Source organism: Ogataea philodendri (genome assembly GCF_020536065.1).
Source record: "Ogataea philodendri strain CBS6075 chromosome Unknown scaffold20, whole genome shotgun sequence".
NCBI lineage: Eukaryota > Fungi > Ascomycota > Pichiomycetes > Pichiales > Pichiaceae > Ogataea > Ogataea philodendri.
In genome coordinates, this window is record NW_025764096.1 from 88,812 (window position 1) to 106,577 (window position 17,766).

Consider the following 17,766-nt stretch of genomic DNA (forward strand, 5'->3'; position numbering starts at 1 on the left):
TACGTAAGTATTGAACAGTTTATGAAGAGAAGACAGTCAGAGACCAATGGGGAGTCTAAACGGACGCGGTTTGATACCCGACCCGACCCGACGTTGTATCTGGACACCATCAACAGAAACGTGCTGGACTTTGATTACGAAAAGGTGTGTTCCGTGTCCCTTTCTGATACCAACATCTATGGATGTCTTGTGTGCAACAAGTACTTCAGGGGCCGGTCGATGGACTCGGAGTGCTTCCTGCACTCGATCAACGAGGACCACCACGTATTTGTGAGCTTCGACACACTGAACTTCTACATTTTGCCCGAAAACTACCAGTTAGACGAACAAACAGCTAGTTCACTAAAAGACATACGAACCCTGATCAATCCGACATACACCGACCTTGTTGCTGTATATCAGGACGCAACACCAAAATATGATCTTAATGGACGAAAGTACATTCCCGGGTTTGTTGGCCTGAACAATTTTGGTGTCAACGACTATGCCAACGTGATTCTTCAATGTTTGGCCCATGTCGAGCCATTGAGAGACTTCCTGTTACTGAATCCATCCAAACTGCACAAGACCAACCTTGCAGCCAAACTGTCACTGCTTGTGCGCAAGATGTACTCGCCAAACTTGTTCAAGGCCCACATATCCTCGCACGAACTAATACAGTACATTTCAACATTGACCAACAAGAAGTTCTCTTTGAACCACCAAAGTGAGCCGCGGGACTTTCTGGTGTGGCTACTAAATGCTCTCGACAAGGAACTCACCACAGAACTGCAAACTCCGCTCATGTCGTCGATATTCCAAGGAAAACTTAGGACACAGGCAGGCAAGTCAAAGTTCTGGATGATCACCTTGAAATTGCCACCAGTTACGCTCTTCAAAGACGGCGCGCGTCTGGAAGTGCCACAGATCGCATTGGAAGACCTCATCAAGGGTACAAACTACAACATCATCAAATATCCTCAGATTCTTACGCTCTACATCCACCGAAGAGACGACTCAAAAAAGATCGCTGGAGTCCACGGCTCGAACATTAACCCAACAATTGTCAAGTTCAACCCGTCACAACTGGTCGTCGGCGGCCAGAAATACGAACTGCTCGCCAACATCGTCTTTACAGCAGGTAAAGACGAAAATTATAGCATGGACGAGTCCGACCAAACACACTATAAAGTGCAAATCCGGGACAGTCTTCGAGACCAATGGCTCGAGATGAACGACCTAAAAGTGGAACCGATCGAGAAAGACCTGCTTTTTCTGAACCAAACGTACTTGCAAGTATGGGGGAAAATGCATTAAATGGCTAATCTATTCACATTTCCAGCGGTGATCGAAACGGTATTCTCCTCAATCAGAGACTCTGCGGTCTCGCCAAGATGTTTCTTTGGATCCTGTTTTCCAACGTACCTTGTCTTGAGCTGTTCTTCAGACAATTCTTTTTCCTCCACCACTCTTTCCACGTACTGCTGGGCAATTTTAACCATTTTCTTGGACCCTTCCAAGTTTTTACACTGTTTGTCGTTGTAGTCGTGCACTCTAAGTCCGGAGGTCCACTCTTTCTTGTGCAGGTTCAACAACATGTCTGTTTCCTTTGAGGTTTTTCTGTAGTCGATGTTAAGCGAATAGTAGTTTCTGTTGAGTCCGTGGATCAATGCCTGGATTGTTGGTTTGTTTAGCAAACCCACGTTGGACGTGGTCTGTCTTGGCTCCTGGCCCAACATCAAGGTCTGCGACGAGATCGATCTGAATGCGTCTATCACCACCTTACCTTTCACGGATTGGATAGGGTCTATAACAACCGCAACGGAGCGCGGGTTCAATTGCTCGAACGACTGCTGTGTGTTCACGTCCACAGACGACAGCCAGCACCCGAATCCCGGGTGCGAGTGGTACCATCCCACCACCATCTGATCTCTGCCTGTTTGTTTGAGCATGTCCATCATCTTGGTCTGGAAAACGTCGTCCACGGCCTCCACAGAAACACCTGTTCCCGATTGGGGCATCGCAAACACGTCCACCACGTGGATTGTGAAATCGTCAATGAAATCTCCCAGCATGAGACCCATCACTTCCATAGGAACACCTGCACGGCCGTGCTTCAGCATCTTGAGCAACGCCAACGACGAGATATACACGGTTTCCGCATTGTCGATGGCCGGCTGGTCGCCCTGCTGAGCACCGCCAAGACCTCCCATTCTGGATCCCAGCAACGATTGAAGTCTTTCCATGGTTAAATATGTATTTTTATTTTCTTTGCCACTTTCCTTCACGAAATTCTATATACCTAATACCCACCCGCAACCACAATTGACAGAGTCTAAATATTATCTAATTTTACTATTAAACGTGCAGAACAAGACTCAAGGCCCGGTTTCCAATCTTTGGCCATGAACGAACCTTTGCTAGACGACCTGTCCGACACCGAGTCCAATCCGGTGGCTCTTCTGCCCAACGACCCGAAACAGGCCGACGTGACCGACTTTGAGGTGTTTGGCTGGTGTTTATACTCCTGGGCAGCCGAGCCGTTCATCGTTAGCGTGGTGGGCACGTATGTCCCACTGCTGCTTGAACAGATCGCCCGCGACAACGGCGTGCGGCTCAGCGACAAACTCACCCCGTGCAACGGCCTCCACGACCCTACCATCCCGCTGCCGTCCCCGCCAGACTCCGTCGGCAATGCCACCCTCGCTTCCCAGGGCGACTCATGCGTCCTGCCGCTGCTGGGCGGCCGTTTCTACATCGACACCTCCTCCTACGCCCTCTACACGTTCTCTGTCTCGGTGCTCGTGCAAACAGTCGTGGTCATCTCGATGTCCGGGGCCGCAGACCGCGGATCGCACAGAAAACCCATGCTGGTCGGGTTCGGCGTCGTGGGCGGCCTCTTCACCATGGCCTACTGGCTCCTCGGGCCCCAGAACTACTACATGGCGTCGCTGTTGGCCATCCTCGCAAACAGCGCGTTTGGTGGAGTCAACGTGTGCGGAAACTCGTTCCTGTCACTGCTGGTGAACAATCACCCCACAGTGCGCTCGATCCAGCACTCTGCCTCGGAGAAACTCGCCAAGATGGGCGAGCTTTCGTCGAAAATCAGCGGTACATGTGCCGCTGCGGGCTACGTCTCGGCCCTCTTGATGCAGGTGATCACCATGCTGGTCATCTTGCATGTCCGCAACAACCCAAACGTGGACTCGCTTATTTATCCGCTCAAGCTCGTGATCGGTCTTGTGGGGCTCTGGTGGCTCGTGTTCCAGCTGCCAATCCATTTCCTGCTCAAGTCGCGCCCTTCAAAAGAACTGCTCATTGCGGCAGTGCCGCCAAGCCCGTCAGAGCCAAACTACCTGCTCGGCTACTTAAAGTACCAGCTCGTGGTCATCAAAGCGTATATTCTTCATGGATATAGAACGTTACTGTCTGCAGCTAAAGCCGCGTCGCAGCTCAAAGACATCACTGCATTTCTAGTTGGATGGTTTGTCGTTTCAGACTCGCTAACAACTATCAACTCGACCGCAATCCTCTTCGCAAAATCAGACCTGCAAATGACAACGCTCCAGCTGTCGCAGATCGGAATCCTCACCATGATCTCGGCCATCGGCGGCTCCGTGCTGCTTCCCAACGTGATCCAGCCGTACTTCAAGCTCAGCCTGAAACAAACCATGGTGCTCATTATCGTTTGGGCCTCGGTAATTCCTCTGTATGGAATCATTGGCTTTTTCATCCAGTCCCTGGGGCTCCACCACGCAACAGAAATGTACTTTCTGGCCATTTGGTATGGATTCTCACTAGGAGGCGTGGCCACTATCTCCAGAAGCTTGTACTCGATGCTGATTCCAAAGGGCCAAGAGTCGGTCTTTTTCGCATTGTTCAGCATCACCGACAAAGGCTCCTCGATCGTGGGCCCGCTCTTGGTCGGACTGATCATCGACAGAACACACGATATCCGCAAATGTTTCTGGGTACTCTTTCTTTTGCTGGTCGCTGCTGTGCCGCTGTTCTGGTACGGTGTGGACGTTGATCGTGGGATCAAAGAAGCAAACGTTCTTGAAGAGGAAGAAGTGGACTAAATGTAAAATTACATCCCCCATATGTTTACCACCCCGTCATCGCCGCAACTGGCCCACTCGTACTCGTCGTTGTCAGTGCGTTTCCAGTCAATGCAATTAACCAGAGACTTGTGGCCTTTCAGACAGTCAATAAGATTACCAAACTTCTTGTTCCAGACATAAATGAGACCGTCTTCGCTTCCACTTAAAACGAGATTTTTATTCGTAACGCACCCTCTGATGATGTAGTCCGATTGCTGTAGTCCGTAGTATTTGTTTACCAGATACGGTTTCGATAGATTGGAGACGTTCCACAGTTGCAGCTCGTCAGATTTGACATTTATCAAACAGTGGTCAGGGTCGTCTGGGGTGACGGTGATTGAAGTCAATTGTTTTCCAATATTGACAATGCTGGAAACCTCAAACTTGGACATGGTCAGATCATAGACAATCAGATGGCATGAGTGTGTGACAACAAGCAACTTCTCGTCGTTGACCAAAGCCAAGTCTTCCACTCGATGGGATATATTGAAGTCGTGAACCAAAGTTCCATCGATATTGAATATGCAAAGCTTTTTATCTGGGGAGCCAATGATAAAGTTATCGCTATTCTGGAAAAACTCCACCGACCGAATGCGAACATTTGAGTTGAACAGGTCGTGGTCCGAAATGGTTGAGATACAGCTTCCGGACTCGATATCCCAGATTTTGACCGTTTGGTCAAACGACGAGGTGATCAATTTAGTGTCGTCCTGCGACCACGACAGATATATGATGGTGTTCCCATGTCCAACCAGATGTTTACTCAGCCTGTAAGTTTGTGTATCGTAAATGACGATCGATTTGTCCACAGAGGCAGTGGCCATGTACTTTCCCGTGTTGGAGTACTTGACGAACCAGCACTCATTATCGTGGTACTCGAGCCGGGCTTTCAGGTTCTTTGGGAACTGCCCCTTTGTGGAGCTGTTTGTATCCTTTAATAGTGTGAGTGACTGATTAGAAGCACCGGTAGGAATGAAGTACGGATCGTTCATCTGCTGATACGACAACGCCTGTGTGATCAGCTCAGCTAGTCGGTTTGGAGGCACAACTTTATCCGCTGGCAACAACGCCAACACCTCACTCACCAACGTTTCTCTGGATGTCTCGAAATTGCCTCCGATCTGCCACCCCTGCTCTTCCAGCATGGACTTCGTGGTAAAGTCCACCAACTCGAGCTGTTCGGCGAAGTTCACCAGCAACGTGCTCAATTTCTTGCTCAAAGAGGCAACCTTTTCGTTTTTGGGGTAATCTGCTGTCAATGTCCTTAATGTACGGAGTGCACGATTGTTATCTCTTTTGAGTATTAAACTCTCCAGAAACAACGTCTTTTTAATGACAATGTGTACGTCTTCTTGGACGATGGCTAACTGCGCTGCATTGTCCACCAAGTGCTCTAAGTTGCGGTCTATCAGCTTCACCGACTCGGGGCTGTCTAAGTCTACCTCTGTATTTTTCAGAATATCAGTGAATTGAGTCAAGTGAGTGTTGGTCACCCGTAAATGGGTAAGCTGAGACAGTTGGGAGGCGATTTCGGAAAATGGGCCCCCTAAACCAGTCAGATACTGGATAATCACAAGCAATAGCTGGTCGTTCTTAATGGAATTGATGTCCCGGCTCAGCCCGGGAAGCGTGTCCTGGAGGATCGATTGAATCGCAGTGTCTACCGAATCGGAAGATGCCTGATCCGCAGGCTTTGCAACAGATATCTTTCTCTTCGGAGACATTGAAATTCACATAAAACAAAGGAGCCCCTTACCCAAAATCTTATCTAAGACAACCCCCGTGGTCCGGGTAACGTCCTATTATTAATCACGGCGAGGCTTGACATTTTCTTCGCTTCCCCATATTTTCACGGGACCGCGTTCACGTGCGTGTTTTGCCACGCAAATAATTTCGACACGTACCGAACAGGCTTAACCAATTTATTTTTCACATCAGACACCATGAAGTTCATCAACGTCTCGATCTTGACCTCTGTGTTGGCAATGTTGGCTGTTGCCAAAGGAGGTGCCGACGACGCGGCTATTGCGTCGCCAGACTCCGCTGTCGTTAAGTTAACGGCCGATACCTTCGGATCTTTCATCAAGGAGAACCCGCTTGTTCTTGCAGAGTTTTTCGCTCCATGGTGCGGCCACTGCAAGAGTCTTGGTCCAAAATTCAGCGCTGCTGCTGACAAGCTTGTTGAGAAGGACATCAAGCTCGCCCAGATCGACTGTACTCAGGAAAGAGATCTCTGTGCCGATTATGGAATCCGTGGATACCCAACTCTCAAGGTGTTTAGAGGAACCACCAACTCTTCCGACTACTTGGGACAAAGAGAGGAGGAGAGTATTATTAGTTACATGACCAAGCAGTCTCTTCCTTCTGTTTCTGCGATCGAGGACTCTGCCGATCTGCTAGATACATTTGCCGAACTGAGTGAGCCTGTGATTTTGCAGGTTCTTCCGCCAGACTTCAAGCCTGCTGCCAACGAAACTTTCTACTCGCTGGCCGACGAGCTCAGAAACGAGTTCTCGTTTGTCTCGACCTCCAACCCAGAGTACGTTGAGAAGTACACCAGCAAGAAGTCCACTCCTGCGTACGTTGTGTTCAGACCGGGCGAGAAGACTGAAGACGCTTCCTTGTTCAAGGGCGACACCATCGATAAAGCCACCTTGGAGAGCTTCATTGGCGTCGAGACCAAGCCTCTGTTTGGCGAGATCAGCGGAGCCACTTTCCAGTCGTACATGGAGTCCAAGCTCCCATTGGCCTACTTCTTCTGGGACGACGAGAGCCAGAAAGAGGCCGTTTCCGATGCCATCATCAAGCTCGCCAAGAAGTTTAGAGGCGAGATCAATTTTGTTGGTTTGGAGGCTAAGAAGTACGGAATGCACGCCAAGAACTTGAACATGAAGGAAGAGTTCCCATTGTTTGTCATCCACGACCTCGAGGGCAACTTCAAGTACGGTATCTCCCAGGACAAGGCTCTGAATTACGCCGACATTCCTAAGTTTGTCGAGGAGTTCAAGGCCGGTAAGGCTCTTCCGATCGTCAAGAGCGAGCCTATCCCAGAGGTCCAGGACGAGGCTGTCTACCACTTGGTCGGATACGAACACGACAAGGTTGTGCAACAGAAGAAGGACGTTTTGGTGGAATACTACGCTCCATGGTGCGGCCACTGTAAGAGACTTGCTCCAACTTACGAGGAGCTGGCTGCTCTGTACAAGAACGACTCCGACGCCAACGAGAAGGTTGTTATTGCCAAGATCGATCACACCGCTAACGATGTTTCTGGTATCGAGATCACCGGATACCCAACCATCTTCTTGTACCCTGCTGACGGCTCTAAGCCAATCAGTTACGAGGGACAAAGAAGCTTGGAGGCTCTGGCCAACTTCATCCAGGAAAAGGGTTCGACTGGAGTTGATGCCTTGAAGATTAGAGACGCCAAGGCTGCCGAGCCGGAAGCAGAGGAGTCCACCGAGACCAACAATGGTGCTCACGATGAATTGTGATGTGTTCATAGTACATAATAAGAGTTTTAATTAAAAGTTAGCCATTTATAGTTTCGCTGGCTGCTTTGCTAAGTCTGTTCATGATTGCCAGTCCTTCGTCTGTCTCGTCCACACCTTCCACCAGGATAAAGTCGTAGTTCTGGTCGTCCAGGTCTCTGAACGAGGAAAACAGGTTGTGCTGGATTTCGTCTCCGGACTGGCCAAGCGGGCTGTCCAAGGTGATGAGCGGGCTGATTTCTGCTGCGGTTGCAAAATTGCGCGTTCGAAGCAAAGCGATCTTCTTACCAGCGAGATTGTTTTCGGCAATGTAGTCGCCGACTTTCTGTTTCCCGTCGCCGCAGTTGGTGAAGAGCACCACTTTTGCGGTTGGCGAGTAGTGACGGTACTTCATTCCTGGAGTTCTAACCGGCTCGAGCTTTCCTGCTGTTTTCTTGGCCAACACGATGTTGCTCCATCTTGGGCCGCCGGCCTGTTTGATCTGCTCCAAAGAGATTCCACCCGGGCGCAGCAGCATCGGCGGGTCAGACAAACCGTCCACGACGGTGCTTTCGAGCCCAACGTCGCACGGACCACCGTCTAAAATTAAAGGTATCTTCCCTTGCAAGTCGTGGAAAACGTGTGCTGCCGTGGTTGGCGACGGTCTTGTGGACGCATTTGCAGACGGAGCAGCCAAGGGCAAGTCCGCCAACAGTATTAGTGCGCGCGCGACCGGGTGTTTGGGCATTCGCACGGCAAAAGTGGACTGGCCAGCGGTGACCAGCTGCGAGATCGGAGAGCTGGTCAGGTCTGCAGGCATGGGCAGCAGAATGGTCAGCGGACCGGGCCAGAACTTGGCAATCAGCGGCTCGTAGATGTCTGGGATTTTCTGGCCGGGAACCAGCAGCTTTCTTTGCAGCTGGTTGATCGAAGAGACGTGCGAGATTAGCGGGTTATCTGCGGGTCTATTTTTCGCTGCGTAGATGGACTTGACCGACTCGTCGCTCAGACTCGAGCCCCCGAGCCCGTAGACAGTTTCGGAAGGAAATCCTATAGCGTGGCTGGTGGTATTGAGGATATCTGCTGCTTTTTGCAAATTGGCCCTGGTTTCAGGATCGGAGATATCCACCGCTGTTCCGTCGGCGTTGAACGAAATCGAGCCCGAGTCCACCTTGAGGACCTCGGTATGCAGTTTGGACGTCATGCTGAAAGTTCGTGACAAGTTTCGACGCCAGAACTCTGCCAAGTGGAAGTTTGCGCTGGGTCTCTTAATTCTGAAATATTTTCTGAAATATTTTTCTCCAGCAATAATTTGGCATTTTTCCAATGTTTGGCTTTGCAAAGAAACTGGTCTCCACTTTGGAGACCCAGGCAACAAACTATCTGAACGTGAACTCAAACGGTATCGACGAACACACAATGGGACTGCGCGTGGTGTCTGTGGACAAGGACTCGGTGGCAGAGAAGTATGGGTTCCAGAGCTGGTTCGACTTCATCTTGTCCATCAACGGATACGAGGTGGTTTCGTTTTTGCAGAGCGGCGAATCGCAGGACTCCAACCCGTACGCACAGCACGATTCGTCCACGGGCTACTCGCAGCTGCTGGAGTTCCTCGCGTACGAAGTGAACACCAACAAGTCCGATCTAGTGTTCCGGGTGTGGAGCGGTAAAGGCGGCGTTGAAAGAGAAATCACCGTGCCTAACCACGAGTTCAGCGCAGAAAACAACCAGCAATTGGACGATATCAGCATCTCGGCGCCAAAGGACTCGAAACACGTGATCCAGAACTCTGCGTTCAAACGGCTCCAGTTCACTTTGCAGCTCACTCCGCTGAACGTTGTTGGCTATGTGTGGCACGTGATGCGCGTGAACCCGAACTCGCCGGCGTACCACGCCGGAATCATGCCAGACGAGTACATCTTGAACTGCGAGGGCGGTTTGTTGGCTACTGGCGGAGAAGACCTGTTGAGCAGGGTGATCCATTCGATATACACCAAGTGGCAGCAAAGCCCCACGGCGGGCGCGACCCCGTGCTCGGTCGTACTGTACGTGTACAACCATGACTACGACTCCGTGAGACCCGTGACGGTGTATCCGAACGAGACCTGGGGCGGCCGTGGGTTGCTGGGCTGTGACATCGGGTACGGACTGTTGCACAGGATCCCAGAGGTGTTGCGCCACAACGACCTGGACGACGAGTCCGACGTGGACCTGGCTCCGGGAGGCGTGCTATTCAACGCAGAACCAGACGCTCCAGCCGAGCCTGCTAACCTATTGCAGCCTGCAGTGCAGGCCCCTTCGTTTGCCAACACCCCAGCAGAGCCACCAGCCAGACGCAAGAAGGCCTCGAAACACGTGGCCGCGAGCGACCTGTCCAGCTACTTCGAGGAGGAGACCGCCAAGTCGAAGGAAATCGATGGCGACCGGAAACTCGAGCACGGTGAAGTGCCTGCTCCACCGAAACTTGCATCCAAGAAGGAGTCTAGCTGAACTGGCTGTTCCATTCCTCCCATTCTTGCTGAAACGTCTTGAGCGGTGTTTTCGAGTGCAGCGAGTCTTTTATGTAGAGCAGTTTGCATATTTTCAGCTGTAGCACCCTATTGATCACGTTTAGATCTCTGAGTAGTCCCACAGCCAGGAAACACAGACTTCCCAACAGCTGGCCCAGTAGTGTGCCTATCCAGATCTGGGACAGGTTGTGGTATTCAAAGTAAAGACGCGAGTAGCAGATGGCCACCTGGAACGCGATCAGGATGCCAGCGTTGATAGTTTTCTGATAGATCGACATTTGGTTGGGCCATTGCAGGAATATTCGCAGAAGCATGTAGGTGACGAAGAATGCGATGAATTGTGAGTGAGACGACGGCATGCCGTACAACAGATTGCCGTCCTTCTTGTAGATCTGGCCACGCGAGGGCCGGTCGAGTTTCAAAAGGTTCTTGATGATACTGCTGATCGCATCGTTAATCACCTGGCCTCCAGCCAGTAAACAGCACTCGATCTCTCTTGTAGCGACGAACACCGAAAACAGAAACACCAGGATGAGTATTGGAATCAGTGAGCAAATGGCAATTGCCAGACTGAACAGACTGGACTCCTCATACAAAATGTATGTGTGATCAAACGGAACAAGAGGGTTCATTAGGGGAAAAAATTAAGTTAAAAAAATATGATGGATCTTGATTCCTTAATGGAGGAGCTCAAGTCCGGGTCCTCGGACTTGGCGAGACTTCTTCGGCGGTTACAAGGATTTGACAAAGATACACAGCGACTGCGGATCTGTGTGGCGTTGATAGACCAGATCCTCCCGGTTTACAGAGTGGTTGACTCGGAGGTTCGTGCGCTCGCGGTTGATTTACTCTGTTGTAGGGTTGGAATCAGTCAATTGCTCGTGAAAACAAGAGAGACTGTCAACGAGAATAGCAGCGACTTGCTGGCGGATATTGTCAGCTCACCTAAATTTGACGGAATATTGGGAAACGAGCGAGAATTCTCAGAACTACGAGGACTTTTAACAGTGAGAGTGATGGAGACGCTCAATCGCGCGTCATTGGAATTGCACAGCGGCAGAATATCCACGGTAGCAGATCTGTATCCAGAATGGCTCTTGGAGATTGCGCTGCGAAACAAAGTGGATTGGAGATTTATCAATTCGTGCTTGCGAATGAAGAAGGTGGACTATTTTAGAAAAGAGGTGTTTCTTTCGTTGGTTGAGAGGTTTAACAGGAAGCCAGATTACACGTTTTTGCAGCAGCTGCTCCATTCCGTTGATGGTGGCATTGACGAGTCGAACGCTGCTGGTTTTCTGGAGCTGCTCAAGATTCTTAATATAAACGACTGGCCGTTGGTTGCAAGCATGGTTACCAAATCGCCGGTGCACACACAGAAAGTGGTTACCAGACTCATGACTAATGCAGAACTGGTGCTGGAAAAACAGCTATCCCTGTTTGCTCTCAAATCGTACATCCAACAGACCCCGATAGGTGAGCAAGAACGGCTCACAAATTTTGTGCTTCTGCTGCTGATGCGACTAGACAATGCCCAAGTAATGGACATTTCGACTCGTCCAGTCTTTCTGAACGCTATTAGCAACCATCTGGAATCAAACACCAACAAAATACGGTTCCTGGGCATGTGCGTTGGCGACGTGGTTTATCAACGACTCAACGGAAAACCCATGTTTAATATCGATGAACACAACAGAGACAGAGACAATTTGATGGCCAGTTTGGAAAAACCAATTGCCGATTGTTCATTGGAAGAGGCGTTCGTGCTGGTTCGCCAAAAGTCCACACAGCTCCAGACTCTCGCGCAAGAGCACATAATAATCAAACCGACACCGGTGACGATCGACTCCGACCCAGAAGATTCCGATGACGATACCGTCCCGCCTAGAAAAACCGTTCCGAACCCAGTGTACCTGAAGGAAGTGGTTTCCTACTTGCAGGCCGAGTCGCAGACCGACCAGCTGGCCTTTGAGAAACACCAGGCCGTGTTCAAGATCTTGGCTCCACTGGTGCGCACCAAGCTCCACTCGCAAGAGCTTGAGTTCTATAGCGAGTCGCTGCTGGACCTTATCCTGGGACTACCAAACACCTACAAGTTTGAGGAGTTTGAGTCGTGGCGGCTTTCGTGCTGTATTGCTATTTGTGTTGGGGACTTTGAGCAAGCCACTGGATTCTTGATCAAATGTTTTGTGACTGGCGATTTGTCGCTCAACAAACGGATATTGATTCTCAGTTGTTTGAGCCTGACTGCTCGTGAACGGTCCGGAATAGACGACTCGTTCATTGCAGGCAAAGATCCAGTCCCCAACGTGGGAGCACAGAAACTTCCCGAACATATCCATCAGCAGTTCCTCAAATACGAGCAGGAGCCTGGCGAAACGAAAAAGGAGCTTAAAAATATCTCTGATGGCCTGGAAACACTCCAACTGACAGGAACAGTGACACGGATATCAGCTCGTTTAACCAACAAGAAACCAGTGAAAACCAAAGATACAAAATTCATCAACAACCAATTGCCCAAAATGTACTTTCTTTTGGTCTCTGTTTGGCAGTTTGTCGACTCCAAGACGCAGTCTGGGTTCCAAGTCGGCAGCTTCTCGGCGATACTTAATGCCCATTTTTTGAAAACGCTGGCTCTTATCCTGGACTGTGGCATTCCTTCGTCGATCCAAGTGCTGGACATGATCCGCGAACTTACGTTGGTGCTTATTCAACAGTTGAAACAGCTGCTGGTCACCTACGAGAACCTTGTGATGGAAGCAGTGGTGACCTGTTTGCAGACTATTCTACAATACGACGGTGGCCTATTACAGCAAACGCTTTTCAGTCAGTTTCAAACTATACAGGAATGTCTGGTAATCATTTTGAACAACAACCAGCTGGACGAGCAAGTCGTCAACAACTGCAGAATCATCCTTGGACAATTAGATAGAATCACTCCTCAATTGTGAAGGCCTCATTTTTCATCATCCAATGGGTAGATAGTTGGATCCCAGCCACTGATGTAGTACTCGTCCAAGTCCGAGAGAGTCTTGATGTCCTCTGGAGACAGCTCAAAGTCGAAAACGTCAAAATTTTCGGCCAGTCTGGACATGGTCTCGGTTTTTGGAAGAGTTATGAAACCTTCCTCCAAAGACCATCTGATGAGGATCTGACCGGCACTCTTGTTGTACTTCTTGGCCAAGCTGAGCAACAAGGGATCGGTCATCTTTTGGCCTCTCACCAAAGGAGAGTACGCCTCAGGAGTGATCTTGTTCTGCCGACAGAACTCCACCAGGTCTTTTCTTCCAAGCCAAGGATGGATTTCCACCTGGTTGATTGCTGGAACAACTTTTAAGTCCGGGTACGCGAGAACTTCCTTCACGTGCTTGATACCGTAGTTGGAAATACCGATGTTCTTGACGGTTCCTGCCTCGTAGGCCTCTTCCAGCGCTTTCCAAGCCCCGTGCCGTTTTTTGTAGCTGGTCTTAGGAGTGTGGATCAGGATCAGATCAATGTAGCCGATGTCCTTGGCCTTTTCGAGCATCAACTTGATGGCCTTCTTGGCAGGCTCGTATCCATGATCTGCATCCCACAGCTTGGTGGTGTAGAAAACGTCCTCTCTTTTGTGAGAAGAGTCTTCCTTGAGCCATTTGGAAATACCATCGCAAACTTCTTGCTCATTTTTGTAGATGGAAGCAGAGTCCACATGACGGTAGCCAACCTTCAATGCTTCGTACACCAGGTCTGTGCACTTTTTAGGGTCGGTTTCATAAACTCCCAGACCGACAGTTGGGATGACGTTGCCGTTATTGAGGATCTTTTGCTTAATACTAGACATGATTTATTAAATTGATGAGTGGCAGGAATAGGCTACAACGACACCTTTTATATCGTTGGAAAAAGCCTGATTATTAATGCAAATACACCATGAAGGTGAACATGGTGCTACCCGCCATCCAATAGAAGTTTCCAGGCCACGCTAACGGTGATAGAGTGGTATATCCGTACACTCGGCTACCACCTAGACACCGAATTCGGGGTCCAAAATAAAATATGTCAGCAAGCCCGGGTAGAGATGTTTTTGAAGATCGCTGGTTTCAGTCGAGACATGAAACCAACCCCACAGAACAACTACCCCGACATCACCGTAGGAAACCTCTTGCAAGTTGGCTTAAAGTTGGAAGATCGCCGCGATTACATCATTACACTGTTGCAACCAACGGCTAAGCAGGCACTTCCCCACAGCTCCGGGCAGCACAGCCTGGAAAGTTTATTACTGCGCGGCCGAAACCGGGTAAACAAAGGCGGGAAACTACCAGTTACAGCCATACATATTTCCCCTCTCGAGGTGAACAGCAAGCCACATATAGCCAGAATGCCGAAAGGAAACTAAGAGCTGCAGTTCAACCGTTAACTAAACGCGGAAAATTCAGCAGTGACTGCTTATCTTTTTCTGGCTGTTGGATATTAGTAACATTAGCAAATTTTTCACTATTGGTCACACTTTTTCCGTTGGTCCTGACTCCGAGGCATGCGCATTTGGGGAAAACAATTGGAGTCGCCAAGCAACAAATTATTCCTAACAATAGTCGGACCTTTTTCGGACTGAAATATGCAATGCTGTGGAGATACGTAACTCAAGTCCTGCAACTCGTTAAGTCAACCTGCGTGTCACCCCCCACTCAGTCTGCTTCCTGTATCACGATACTATAAATCACGATACTTCGCTGTGAAATCTTTTTATCTCGAAACTCACAGATGAGCGACCAAGAATCCGTGTCGATCAAAGAGGAAAACCACAAAGGCATCGACTTGGACGCTGAAGTCGTCAGTCCTGTGAGCCTTTCTCTCGCTTCTATCTCTCACTATGCTAAAACAAGAGTCACAGACCTTGTTCCTTCCAAGGCCATGATGAGGGCCAACAGACACCTGCTGAACCCATTGCCAGGTCTTAGATTGATCCCTGCTCGTCAGTGGATTATGTTCGCCTCGGCCTTCATGGCATGGACTTGGGACGCGTACGATTTCTTCTCGGTGTCGCTCAATGCTACTGCACTTGCCCATTACTTCGGTAAGAACGTCAAGCAGGTCACCTGGGGTATCACCTTGGTGCTCATGTTGAGATCGGTTGGTGGTGTCGTGTTTGGTTACCTCGGTGACAGATACGGAAGAAAATGGCCTTTGTGTCTCAACATCCTGTTGATGGCTTGCATTCAGTTTGGTACCTACGGTGTGTCCACTTACGAACAGTTCCTGGGTGTTCGTGCCATTTTCGGTATCATGTTGGGTGGTATTTACGGAAATGCTGCCGCTACCGCTTTGGACGACTGTCCTATCGAGGCCAGAGGATTCATTTCTGGTCTTTTGCAGCAAGGTTACACTTTCGGATACCTTTTGGCTGTTGTCTTCACCAGAGCCATTGCCGACAACGTCGAGATGGGATGGAAGAGTTTGTACTTGTTGGGTGGTAGCGTTTCTATCGTGATTCTCATCTTTAGACTTTGCTTGCCTGATACACAAGCTTTCCTGCGTCAAAGGGAAATCGAAAAGTACAATATTGAGCACAACATTCCGCAGAAGACTTTCTTCCAAAAAGTCAAGGCTTCATTGAAGCTTTACTGGCTAATGATCATTTATCTTGTTCTGCTCATGGCTGGATTCAACTTCATGTCTCACGGATCCCAAGATCTCTATCCAACCATGCTTACAGAAGAATACGTTTTCTCTTCTAATAGATCCACTGTGACCAACTGTGTTGCCAACATTGGAGCTTTTGTCGGAGGTATTATAGTCGGACACATGTCCAACTTTGTCGGTAGACGGTTATCGATTCTTATTTGCTGCATTGGTGGTGGTGCGCTGATTTACCCATGGGCATTTATTTCTGGGTCTGCCATCAACGCAGGTGCATTTTTCCTTCAATTCTTTGTCCAGGGTGCTTGGGGTGTGATTCCAATCCACTTGTCTGAGTTGGCTCCACCAGACTTCCGTTCGTTTGTCGTTGGTGTGGCTTACCAGCTGGGTAACCTTGCATCTTCTGCATCTTCGACGATCGAGTCGACCATCGGTGAGTCGTTCCCATACACAAACAAAAAGGGCGAAGCTACCAAGGATTACGCAAGAGTGATGGCTATTTTTGTCGGTGCTGTGTTTGCCTATGTTTTCTTGATCACTTTGGTTGGTCCAGAAAACAAGATGGCATCGCTTACACATAACCTCGAGGAAGAGGAGGACGCTCACAACCGCGAGGAGCGGGAACTGGAGAGCCAGGTTTAGGGTTTAGAAGTATAATATATTTATTGATATGCTTGATTACTCCTTATTCATTCTTTCCGCAGAAACTTTGAATGGGGCCGGAACTTTCACTGTAGGATTTTTTCCGATGGCTAGCTCCGACACATATGCAGCGCAGCTAAAAACGCGGGGCATACCATGGCCACTGAACCCCGCAGACACGTATAGATTCGGGCGTCCAAATTCAGACAAATCCCCGACAAAAGGGAACTCGTCGTACGAATATCCCCGACACCCTGTCCAAGTGTAATCGTTGACGAATTTCTCATTGGCCAGCGACTTGTAGTTCCGAGTGGGGTAGTCGACAAAGTACTTGCCGGTCTCGTCCGGGAAGAACGAGTCGTCCAAGCAGTCAACCATCATCTCTTTGTTCGGAGACTCCTCGTACGTTTCCCCGCCACCTCCGATGATCAACGACCCGTCGTGGCAAACACTGATGTAATCGTCTTCCCCGCTGAAGAGATGGATCATGTTCACGTCCAGGCTTTTCCCAGATTCGCTTTTCAAGTGAGAAACCACTCCTTTCAATGGAGTAATTTTATCGTTAAACTCGGGTAAAATAGCACGCGTATATGCGTTGGTAGTGGCAATGACCTTTTTAGCCCTAACAGAACCACGTGGAGTCTTTACTAACCATGTTTTGTCCTCTAGAAGGTCCAGCTCTCTAACTGGAGTATTGGTTTGCAAGTTCAAGCCTTTTTCAAGTGCAACCTTCAATAGTCCAGTGACAAGCTTGTATGGCCACAAAGACGAAGCAGGAGTAAATCCGCCAAGCTTGACGGTGTTGTACTCCTTCTGGGCCTCTTCTCCATAAACAACGTTGACGCTGTCCTTGACATCCTGTGGAATAAACGGATTCTTCACAAACGCGTCGTAGTCACGTTGGCCGGTAGCAGCCGCCTCCTCATCCTCATAGGCGTGGAAAGCCCTTCTGCGTTTAAAATTGTAGTCAATGTCGTACTTCTTGGTCAACTCCTCGATCTTGTCGAGTTCGTAGTGCTCGAACATACAAAGATCTGCGGCAACTTCCTCGCCAAAGTTCTTCACGTACTCATCCTGCTTCAAGTAGTAATAACTTCTCATATGGCCACCGTTTCTTCCAGTGGCTCCGGAGCAAACGTCTCTGGCCTCTAACAACATCACACTCTTATCGGTGCCGTATTCGACCAACAAGTTGAATGCGGCTCCAGCACCACTTAAACCCGAGCCAATGATAAGAATATCGACTTCTTCTGGGAGTTCTTCGGTGGATCTATGTTTTGCAAGCGGTCTATCTGCCTCTCCCATCCAATAGGACAGGGTTGTCTTCTCAGAAGGAAATGAGCTAGTGGTGGTCATTGCCTGAAAAATTGTGGAATGAGATCCACGTTTATATATCTTATCATTGCGCGGATAAGATAACCATTTTTAATTAACCGATTAGAAAATGCCATC

At 49.3% G+C, this 17,766-nt stretch overlaps 16 protein-coding genes across 16 annotated transcripts; 7 read left to right on the forward strand and 9 right to left on the reverse strand.

The window, feature by feature from the left end:
* Positions 1 to 21: 21 nt before the first annotated feature.
* Positions 22 to 1,296, forward strand: OGAPHI_005374 (uncharacterized protein; the record flags this gene model as incomplete). The annotated part of the gene is made up of 1 exon (XM_046206551.1): positions 22 to 1,296. The coding sequence occupies one exon, from the start codon at positions 22 to 24 to the stop codon at positions 1,294 to 1,296; it is 1,275 nt and encodes a 424-aa protein (XP_046059807.1).
* OGAPHI_005375 (uncharacterized protein) lies at positions 501 to 926 on the reverse strand (the record flags this gene model as incomplete). Its single annotated transcript, XM_046206552.1, has 1 exon — positions 501 to 926. The coding sequence occupies one exon, from the start codon at positions 924 to 926 to the stop codon at positions 501 to 503; it is 426 nt and encodes a 141-aa protein (XP_046059808.1).
* On the reverse strand, positions 1,293 to 2,225 carry OGAPHI_005376 (uncharacterized protein; the record flags this gene model as incomplete). The annotated part of the gene is made up of 1 exon (XM_046206553.1): positions 1,293 to 2,225. One exon carries the CDS (start codon positions 2,223 to 2,225, stop codon positions 1,293 to 1,295), a length of 933 nt encoding a protein of 310 aa, XP_046059809.1.
* On the forward strand, positions 1,930 to 2,172 carry OGAPHI_005377 (uncharacterized protein; the record flags this gene model as incomplete). The annotated part of the gene is made up of 1 exon (XM_046206554.1): positions 1,930 to 2,172. The coding sequence occupies one exon, from the start codon at positions 1,930 to 1,932 to the stop codon at positions 2,170 to 2,172; it is 243 nt and encodes an 80-aa protein (XP_046059810.1).
* Positions 2,226 to 2,384: 159 nt separating the features above from the next.
* OGAPHI_005378 (uncharacterized protein) lies at positions 2,385 to 4,058 on the forward strand (the record flags this gene model as incomplete). Its single annotated transcript, XM_046206556.1, has 1 exon — positions 2,385 to 4,058. The coding sequence occupies one exon, from the start codon at positions 2,385 to 2,387 to the stop codon at positions 4,056 to 4,058; it is 1,674 nt and encodes a 557-aa protein (XP_046059811.1).
* Positions 3,386 to 7,582, reverse strand: OGAPHI_005379 (uncharacterized protein; the record flags this gene model as incomplete). Its single annotated transcript, XM_046206557.1, has 4 exons — positions 3,386 to 3,983; positions 4,071 to 5,791; positions 5,938 to 6,291; positions 6,563 to 7,582. 4 exons carry the CDS (start codon positions 7,580 to 7,582, stop codon positions 3,386 to 3,388), a joined length of 3,693 nt encoding a protein of 1,230 aa, XP_046059812.1.
* Positions 6,023 to 7,573, forward strand: OGAPHI_005380 (uncharacterized protein; the record flags this gene model as incomplete). The annotated part of the gene is made up of 1 exon (XM_046206558.1): positions 6,023 to 7,573. The coding sequence occupies one exon, from the start codon at positions 6,023 to 6,025 to the stop codon at positions 7,571 to 7,573; it is 1,551 nt and encodes a 516-aa protein (XP_046059813.1).
* A 28-nt stretch (positions 7,583 to 7,610) lies between the features above and the next one.
* OGAPHI_005381 (uncharacterized protein) lies at positions 7,611 to 8,753 on the reverse strand (the record flags this gene model as incomplete). The annotated part of the gene is made up of 1 exon (XM_046206559.1): positions 7,611 to 8,753. The coding sequence occupies one exon, from the start codon at positions 8,751 to 8,753 to the stop codon at positions 7,611 to 7,613; it is 1,143 nt and encodes a 380-aa protein (XP_046059814.1).
* Positions 8,754 to 8,875: 122 nt separating this feature from the next.
* Positions 8,876 to 10,039, forward strand: OGAPHI_005382 (uncharacterized protein; the record flags this gene model as incomplete). Its single annotated transcript, XM_046206560.1, has 1 exon — positions 8,876 to 10,039. The coding sequence occupies one exon, from the start codon at positions 8,876 to 8,878 to the stop codon at positions 10,037 to 10,039; it is 1,164 nt and encodes a 387-aa protein (XP_046059815.1).
* OGAPHI_005383 (uncharacterized protein) lies at positions 10,032 to 10,691 on the reverse strand (the record flags this gene model as incomplete). The annotated part of the gene is made up of 1 exon (XM_046206561.1): positions 10,032 to 10,691. One exon carries the CDS (start codon positions 10,689 to 10,691, stop codon positions 10,032 to 10,034), a length of 660 nt encoding a protein of 219 aa, XP_046059816.1.
* Positions 10,692 to 10,718: 27 nt separating this feature from the next.
* OGAPHI_005384 (uncharacterized protein) lies at positions 10,719 to 13,007 on the forward strand (the record flags this gene model as incomplete). Its single annotated transcript, XM_046206562.1, has 1 exon — positions 10,719 to 13,007. The coding sequence occupies one exon, from the start codon at positions 10,719 to 10,721 to the stop codon at positions 13,005 to 13,007; it is 2,289 nt and encodes a 762-aa protein (XP_046059817.1).
* OGAPHI_005385 (uncharacterized protein) lies at positions 12,398 to 12,739 on the reverse strand (the record flags this gene model as incomplete). Its single annotated transcript, XM_046206563.1, has 1 exon — positions 12,398 to 12,739. The coding sequence occupies one exon, from the start codon at positions 12,737 to 12,739 to the stop codon at positions 12,398 to 12,400; it is 342 nt and encodes a 113-aa protein (XP_046059818.1).
* Positions 13,008 to 13,012: 5 nt separating the features above from the next.
* On the reverse strand, positions 13,013 to 13,876 carry OGAPHI_005386 (uncharacterized protein; the record flags this gene model as incomplete). The annotated part of the gene is made up of 1 exon (XM_046206564.1): positions 13,013 to 13,876. The coding sequence occupies one exon, from the start codon at positions 13,874 to 13,876 to the stop codon at positions 13,013 to 13,015; it is 864 nt and encodes a 287-aa protein (XP_046059819.1).
* Positions 13,877 to 14,790: 914 nt separating this feature from the next.
* On the reverse strand, positions 14,791 to 15,884 carry OGAPHI_005387 (uncharacterized protein; the record flags this gene model as incomplete). Its single annotated transcript, XM_046206565.1, has 2 exons — positions 14,791 to 15,564; positions 15,747 to 15,884. The coding sequence occupies 2 exons, from the start codon at positions 15,882 to 15,884 to the stop codon at positions 14,791 to 14,793; spliced, it is 912 nt and encodes a 303-aa protein (XP_046059820.1).
* Positions 14,797 to 16,314, forward strand: OGAPHI_005388 (uncharacterized protein; the record flags this gene model as incomplete). The annotated part of the gene is made up of 1 exon (XM_046206567.1): positions 14,797 to 16,314. One exon carries the CDS (start codon positions 14,797 to 14,799, stop codon positions 16,312 to 16,314), a length of 1,518 nt encoding a protein of 505 aa, XP_046059821.1.
* A 36-nt stretch (positions 16,315 to 16,350) lies between these two features.
* OGAPHI_005389 (uncharacterized protein) lies at positions 16,351 to 17,670 on the reverse strand (the record flags this gene model as incomplete). The annotated part of the gene is made up of 1 exon (XM_046206568.1): positions 16,351 to 17,670. The coding sequence occupies one exon, from the start codon at positions 17,668 to 17,670 to the stop codon at positions 16,351 to 16,353; it is 1,320 nt and encodes a 439-aa protein (XP_046059822.1).
* Positions 17,671 to 17,766: the final 96 nt, after the last annotated feature.